General features: G+C 39.3%; 1 protein-coding gene across 1 annotated transcript; it reads right to left on the bottom strand.

The window, feature by feature from the left end:
• Positions 1-3,590: 3,590 nt before the first annotated feature.
• ppp1r15b (protein phosphatase 1, regulatory subunit 15B) lies at positions 3,591-8,817 on the bottom strand. The gene is made up of 2 exons (XM_065241365.2): positions 6,171-8,817; positions 3,591-4,964 (listed from the first exon to the last, which is right to left on the bottom strand). The coding sequence occupies exons 1-2, from the start codon at positions 7,932-7,934 to the stop codon at positions 4,773-4,775; spliced, it is 1,956 nt and encodes a 651-aa protein (XP_065097437.1). The 5' UTR covers positions 7,935-8,817; the 3' UTR covers positions 3,591-4,772.

The following is an 8,817-nucleotide window of genomic DNA, read 5'->3' as shown; positions in this document are numbered from 1 at the left end:
TAACAACACCCTCCTTTCTCTAAAGGATGAATAAAGGAGGGAGTGACAACGTACTAGAGAAACAGACACAAGAGGGGAGGAGGGACACTACCGAGCATGCTCACTGAAAATCCCTGGGCATTTAAATATCACATGACTCTCTCTGTGCTGTCAATTATTGCTGGTTAGAAAATGAAAGAAGGGAGAAAGAAAGATCTAGAGATGGATGGAGGACCATTATGTTGATGGGTATACAGTGGGGAACGGCAGGTGGCGGCATCACATCTGCTATTTTTTCCGAGTAATTAAAGAAAGAGGGAGAAAAAAACCTGCAATCTTTTACAGCCCACCCTCAGGCAAGCAGCCCACCAATAGCGCTCATTTTTCCAGTTTAGATCCATGGATTAACCCCTTTAAAACCGGACGTCACCTGATAAGAGAGAGATATTGTAATAAAAAAAGACTATAATTATTTTTTTTAAATAAGCAGTGTTACAGTTCTGATGTAAAGAATAAGTATTTGTATGTATGATAAATGTTGAAATACAAAATGATTTTAAAAAATGTGAATAAATTAAATCACATTTAAAAAGCACATGTAGTCAACAAATATGATATGTTAAGGTGCTGTAACTGCTCACAATCACATTAAAATGCAATACCATCAATTTTGAGAATATGTAATGTAGTCCAAAATATTTAACTAAGAGAAAGGGACAGATTGTTCCCAGTACAGTAAACATGGAGTCAGTGGCAGGTGATGATGCTCATATTTCAGCAGCTGGATTTCATCTACTGTAATACCTCACATTCCACAACTGCAGACAGAGCAGAGGCCCAAATAAACACACATCACTTTATGTTCACAGTGTCGACATGCTTGTCATTTAACCGTTTACTGCAATTACATTCTATTCTACTGCCAACAAGCCAGAACGGGCACAGCTCCTAAAATATGAGACAGAGAGCGACTGTGGGGCTGGAATTCCAACTGGAATCCAGGTTTAAATAATTGTCATATTCGATTCAAATGTATTAATATAGCACATTTTTACAATATTGCATTGTTCTGTTCAATATAATAAATTAAAATAATAAAATAAAACACAGAACATAGGAAAATTATTAAATAGTAGGCTATATTGAATAGAATATATGGTATGATGGCTGGGAGTTATGATTTTAGGAAGTTAATAAGAAAATTTGTACATTTTGTGTCTCATAAACTTAGCAAGTAATTTGAAATACAGAGTCTACAATACTAAACAAGAAAGGCACAAGACAATTTTTGGAAGACACGTGGATCCAAAATTAACCAATGGTATACAGCGGCCTCTAGTGACTGAGCAAGAATAGACAGCATACAGCAATGTTTCTCAACGCGAGGCTTTAACAAACTTTCCAAAGGCGTCAATATAACTTAAAATGATTTAAGAATAAAAATAACTACAAATAAAATTTGTGATAGTGTTTGGTTCTTTTTATAATGAGAATACATCAAGCTCTAAAGTTTTTATTGAGTAGTAATTGTAAATAAGTTGGAGGGGGGTATTTGAATATTGTTGTTGACAACGGGTGGCTTAAAGTTTTTAAGGCTGAACACTAGCTGATATAAACAGTGTTCATTTCTCTGCTGTACTCTAAATCTGATATTTATCGGTCAAAATAAAGAGCGACGACTTACCACATCTCCATCTTTCAACAGCGCTGGCCTCGACAAGACCACAAACCGCCTATTAAAATGTAATGGTCTGTCTACAGGAAGCAGTAGCGTCATAACGTCATCATGTTTAATAAAAGAGATGAAAATGTGAAGATTGGTCACTGACGCCAACGATGACGTACGTTTCATAATATTCTGACATCGGTTCCGCTAATGCTAAAAAAAAAACATTTTGCTCAATCCAACATGAACAAAAGAGGTATCAGTCACAACAGAGAGAAAGATGAAAGACAAAAAAAAAATGTTCAGCTGATGCTCATAAAGGCGTGCATTAATAACAGTTAAAATTTGCTCACGTTTTATTGTGTCATTTTATAAAATAAACGTATATAAAAAGAATATATAAACCCTCACTTATTTTTACCTTTCTTTTTGTGCACACAGTATTCATATCATTTAAGTGTTACTGTCTGCTAAATTTAATTAAAACGTTTGTTAATTTGACAAATATTACATCCAACTTACTTCATTATTATATACACCACGTGAGTACCAAGGCTACATACTTCGGAGGTCATTTGTATGCTCAGGCTGCATGCGTCATAAAGATTGTCTTATTTCAGAATATTAACAATTATAAAATTTACTAATACTATTATACTTAGTTAATCGTAAATTGGGGAAATATGCGAATGTAATGCTCAGTTAACTGAAATAAACAAGGCTTGATAACGTAAGCAGCCTGAATATGCGACATTCAAGGGATGCAGCCTTCCGCTTGAGAAACGGCCTTCAAGACAGCATTTTAGACTGCAATCGGTAAATCTCGCTACGCGCTGCGCAGACCGGTCAGTGTATGACATCAAGCACTGCTTTTGAATAGCTCTCGCGATAATTCAATATCAGAAACTGATCATTATGCGCAGCGCTCTATGGCGCTTACTAATGAGAACAGGCTTGTTTTTTGTGATCCGCCTCGCCTGAAATTTGGACGAGAACAGGCTGCTTCAGTGAGGGAAGGAGTGACCGATTCTGCGCAAAGGAGCCTAATGAGTTTAAGGGGCGGGGCTATTTTTATTACCGAAAGTCCTGGATCTCTGCCTGCATTCACAATAATGCAGACAATTCGATGAGACGTTTACACAACACGGTAGTTCTGTCACCTACAGACACTTAAAATCTTCATAACTAGCATTTATGCTTCACTTAATCCGTCAGTGAATAAGACTCCCATCATCCCTTGTCTGCGGCCGCCATGTTTCCCACGTGAGCAGCACATGCAACGGGAGATGCTGGCCCCGCCTTAACGAAGCGATTCACATGGCGGGGGCGTGGTCAATTCGAAATGAATTTTCAATTGAATTTTGCTATATCCATAAAACTGCAATCCCATGTGTTCTACCGATAATTTAAGATGTGTTTAGGAAAATTACATTTAAATGATCATTTTGCTACAGTTTTTGTTTGACATTAAACACATCTAATCAGTTCAGGTAATACATTTCCAGTAAAATCTTGCAACTTGAAAAGCATAAAAGATGCATTTTAAACAGGACAGTAGAAAACGGCAAATGTAAATAAAAGTATTGAATTTTCATTTTGCACCATATAGCATTGAAAATGTAAATCTAAATACAGAAATGCATTGCAATTTTACATATTGCATTGCCATATTGCATATTACATTATAAATAGAAATTTGCTACCAATATGCTTCCATACTCAATAACGCAAATGCAAAGGACACGATCAAGAACGAATTTACTGAACACTATCTGAATCAAAGAACAAAGTTACTGCATCAACTTACCAACAAGCACATCTTTCGGTCTTTGTTGTGCCAGATGCGAAAATTCCACAAGCAAAGTATAACAAAGTTATGTATGATATGATATGACCCAGCCGTGTACAATTACAATATAAACATTGCAAATGAAGTAAACACCAGTCAATTTCTTGCATTACTTTTTAATGAACGTTAATTCAATTAGGACTAGTATTTATGTCACAAATCCAAGATGCTTAACTCCTAAAATGTATTACAAAAATAAAATGCCTTTGTTAATTATAGTGAATAACAAATTACCTTTATGCTTCAACATCAAGCATTTTATATAGTTCAGATCAAAAACATGCATTTTGTCCCTGCATTTCACCTTTATAGTTCAAGATTTTGCTGTTTGCCACAGCTGCCACAGTTCAAAGCACAGAGAAAATACCCCGTTACACAACAGTGATATCCATATATTAGGTAAAATGGTTTTGTCCAATAAATAGTAATAGGGAATCCATTTACGATCATGCAAATACATTGCACTAAGGCCCACACCCATATATCTTCACTCCAACACATGGACAGATACTGATATAAGCATTGCTCAGCTCCGGCAAAATACCACTAGGTTCAATGTGGATAATGAGTATGGTTACTCTGGTGAATTATTTACCCGGTACACTCCTGTAGTTGCAAAATACTGGGGCCTGGCTTAATGATCCACTCCAGAACAGAGGTACGTTATCTTTGGCTTTAGGTTACAACACGGGGTTTGTCAAAAAAGGCCTGCAAGAAGAAAACAACAAATGGCAAGCACTTCGCATAGGTTATTTCTTCCTTTCATTCCTCAAAAACACTTCTGCACTAACACGGTTATGACAGTAAGATTAACATTAATTTAGTGTCCCACCAAGAGGTAAAGTTAGTGCATTTCTGTGTAATGTTTTTAAATCATTAAATCAAATGTTTTAACAGGCGCAACTAAAACACAAACAAATCAGCTATTTAAAACTCTGTTTCCTTGTCACTGAACAGGAACATCTATTAGTTTCGTTTCTCCTTAAAATGAAACTACTGCAGTACGGGGTAGAAAGGACAGCGTGACTTGCGCAAAAAAACAAAAATTAAACAAAATGCATATTTCCAAAATTCACACCACAGCTCAGCACAAAACACATGGAACTTCAGCATAACTCAAGTGAAATGACCTTCACTAGAAGGATCCTCCGAGTTCCTTGGATTTGTGACTTGTGAGCCCTTTTAACATTTAAGGGCCATCCCGATGCCCTGAATTTAACTATTGATACATGGTTTCTTATTCATTGTTTACATTTATTGTCAAAGAAAATTTTTTAATTAGCTAGTATTGTGGAGTCTCTGAAATATGGCCAGGCGGAAAGTTGGAGATAGGCAATAGCTAATAGTCTCTTCAACTTCCTGAACACGACGCTGAAAACGACAGCGGTCCCGGGCAATTTCCTCCCAGGGGCCGTGGCGGTCCTCATCGCTGCTGGCATAAAACTCCTCTACCTCTTCTACAAACTGCACCTATGAAAGAATAAATATAAAAATGATTTTAATAAAGATACAGTTAAACAGACAAGCATTGCAAAATTTCAATCGATCAATTAGCATTCAACCACCACTAAATGAGAGTGCCAACATATGAGAAACAAAATCTAAAATGTTTAATTGAATAAGAAAGCCCAGCTCTTCTTTGTTTGACAGACAAATTAAGTCCAAATGTAATTTGAAAAGCAAGAGCAAATGTTGGACCGTTGGAGAAAGCCCTTTGTTATAAATAATATAATGTGCCTGCACGTAATTGCACCTTATGGATAACTCCCTCCATCTGACTGGTTATGAGTGCAATCATCCCCAGACCAAAGCTAATGACTGTGACTAGTGTGATGTCAGAATTATGAAATCCAGCACACCATCAAGTGATAATGAGTAATGGGCAGAGCACTAACTCCTGTCTCCTTGGAGACAGCAAAATGGTACCATTGCATCAGATTATCACGGGCGGAGGAAAAATAAAAATGATATTGCATGGCTTTACATCATTTACACAGACTAGCTTTTACTGCCATATTGCCAAGGAACAGAACGAAAGCTGAATGATGGAAGAAGGAAAATTAAGCCTTTATCTAATAGAATAAAAGATTTCACTATTATAGGACTGATGAGAACATTGTCTTATATGCACTATTTTTCAAGCCATATTTCATTATGCACTTTATTTTTTTTTCCTTTAGTTGCCCCTCCTTCCTTTCTTCTAATCTACAGTAGATGTAATTACGGTCCCTGTGTGCAAAGCCTCAATTTCCCCCAGGTCAATTAAGTCTTGTCTTATCTTAAACAACCTCTAAACTGAATACACTGTAGATCTCGTCTGTTGACAATTTAGAATTAACTTACAGCAGGAAATTACTTTTCCAACCTTGACTTACCGTACACGAGGCATCATTTTAAACCTTTTGATAAACTTGACAACAAAGTGGGTGTACAGGTTATTGCTGTTGCTATACTCTAAGCACTTTGTTATATCTGCATCAACTAAATGGCTCATAACAATTATATGATTCAAGGAAGGAGTAATGATATCTACTAGATTAGTGAGCCACACAACACCACCCTTAAATGCATTATGCTTTTAAAGTAACCTAAGCATTTAGAAAAGATTGCACAACTATACAAGCAGTTACAGTTTGTATGCAATACACATGATTACAGTATTAGTTAAATACAAACCTTCTTCGGCCGCACACCCATGGCATTACTGGAGGAAATCTCTGAAAATCCACTGTCCAACCTCTCCTCAGCCTCTTCGCTTTTATAGCACGGGGTTCCAGCCACTGCCTTCTTTCGGCAAGATTTAGGGGGTCTCTGTGTCTTTACAGGGGCCTGAAAGTTGAAGAGACTGTAGGGGTCTGATGAGCAACTAAACGAGTTCCATAGTTTGAGACTCTCTTCCTCATCCACATCACAAGCGTCTTCACTCGACTCGTTCTCAGAAAATGAGGACAACAGAGGAGACGATGAAAGGTGGGATGACATATGCACTGGTGGAGACTCTGAGACTGAGGATTCTGTAGTGGGATTTGGCTTGGAGGCTGTCCTTATCGGAGCTGTAAAATTCCTAGGGTTGTAAGGATCCCCGTTTTGGCACAGAGAATTCCACAGTCTCTCCGTCTCAGAGTCTTCCTCCTCTTCATCGGTATCCTCCTCCGATTCATCATCGCTGTCATCCAGGTCCTCAGACTCCGAGAAGTGGGATGAACCTTCACTGTCAAATCCATCGTCATCATTACTGTCCCACTCTCCATCACTATCCTCCGATTCAGACTCTCCACTGCAAGGGCTCCCCATGATATAGGCAATGACCTTGTTTTGACAGCTAGGATTGGGCAAAACGGGCAGATCCTCGGCTGCCTCTGCTGTATTTTCAGTATCGGACAACTCTGAATCTTTCGTCGTTTCCCTAACTTCTTCCTTGCAGTCGACAGGCTCACTATGAGACTCATTTTCTGTAGTGCCCTCAGAGGCAACCTCCTCATCTGTTTCTGACACCTCCTGTCCTTTAGAAAGCAGCCTCATACTACGAAGCTTACCATTTGAGTGTTCTTCCTCCAAGCTTGAATAGCCATTATCCTGATCTGGGGTCAGAACTGCCAACTCGCTGTAGGCTCTACAACAAACCAGAGGTTTTAAAGCATTTTGCTTCTCATCATCTAAAGGAAGCTGGTATACGTTTGCGATGGATCCTGTCTGTAGGCTTGCATTGTGGTCCAGCCCTTTAGAGCACAAGGGTCCAGCGCTTTCGTTGTGCATTGATTCCCCATCATTGCTACATACACGCAGTTCAGTTGTCATGGCAACGACACCCTGTGAGTGACTCGGACAATAGGCAACACTGTGATGCTCTCCACAATGCTGCCAGGTGGTACCAGTCTGTTTTCGACCATGTGGTACATTAAGCAGCATGTTTTGAGGGCTATCCTCGGCCCCCCAAAATCCACCCAACCACCAGCTGTTGGCAGAGCGCACGGTCACAGTATCTGTTTTTTCTCTTCCGGTTTTCAATAACACCTGGCTGAAATAATGTCTCGCCGACCCGAGGTATCCAAATGTGGCCTGCCTTTGCATATTGAAATCCTTCTGTGCGGCGTTCTGGATTCCCAGTTCGCCCAGTAAATCGGGCGTCAACCAGGGCAGGGTCCCCTGGTCACCGGAAGTCGCACACGCCGCGTTTTCATGCCGGCAGTGGAGGTAGGCCTCTTTCAGAGGGGTATCACCGAGACCACCCATCAGCGAGTTTGTCATATCTAAATTTGACTTCATGTCGCATGCTGTCTGGATTCTTCCTGGTAAATATCTCTGCAGGAGAGACCACGCGGGCCTGGAGACCAGAGAGAACGCGCTGATCCAAGAGCTGTCAGGGCTCTCGTCGCTGTCACGCGTGGAGCGCGTGTTCTCTTTAGAAAAGTGTCCATGTGCGTTCATACTTCTAAACATGTTTTCTCCTTTTAATTGACTACAACTAGATAAACTTAAGAGAAATATAACAAGCTAATAATTAAATTTAAGCTACTTACTCTATGAATAGCTCCAAGATGACCACTTTTATTGATAAATGTGCATAAAAGTGCTGGGTTTTTAGAGATTTCTCTTTTAATGTTATTATTTTGAATTATTTACTGAAGAGCAGCTTTTCCCAAACACAACCCGGATGTGTCCTTATAAGACTAAACTTCCCAACGCAGCTAGAAGGAAGCTATTTTTTAGTTTAGTTTTTAGATTTAGTTTAGGTTTAGGCTAAATGTTAGCTACGAGAAAAGTAAATCGCTCATTTTTCAGCCCTTGACAGGATCCATGAGCACTGGTAAATATTCTTCTCGGTACATTTGAGAGTTGCCGTTTAGACTCCGACTGGAAGCCAGCGAATACCATCAGCGTCCATACTGACCGCAGCGTTTACGCCAACCGTGCCTTCTTGAGGAAAATAACACAACTTATTTCGGCTTGAGGGGATTGTAGAGACGACAGAAGGATGGGAAAGGTATTCTGAAGCGATTAAACAGTAAGACAGACCGGTATATTCCAAAGTAAAGCACGAAACGAAAGCCATTTTGTCGTCTGTGGGAAGAAAGTGTCGATTCTTCATCTGTCAGTCTTGTCACCTCAATCGAGCCCGCGTTTTTCTGAAAATCCCGTAAGCTTAAAAATATCACAAACACTAAAACCTCGCATATGAGATCTTCTTAATGTAGAAATAAAACGGGTTCACTTGTTTGTTTGCTTTAGATGGAATACTTTTGTGTCTCGGCTCGTTGGTATTTCCGTTTCGCTTTCTCGTCAGAGCTAGCCGCGGAGCTAAAGCGGAGAGATTTCATCAGAA

Source organism: Paramisgurnus dabryanus, chromosome 14 (genome assembly GCF_030506205.2).
Source record: "Paramisgurnus dabryanus chromosome 14, PD_genome_1.1, whole genome shotgun sequence".
Classification (NCBI taxonomy): Eukaryota; Metazoa; Chordata; class Actinopteri; order Cypriniformes; family Cobitidae; genus Paramisgurnus; species Paramisgurnus dabryanus.
Note: the sequence above shows the minus strand (reverse complement) of the source record. Positions and strands in the feature narration are given on the sequence as shown.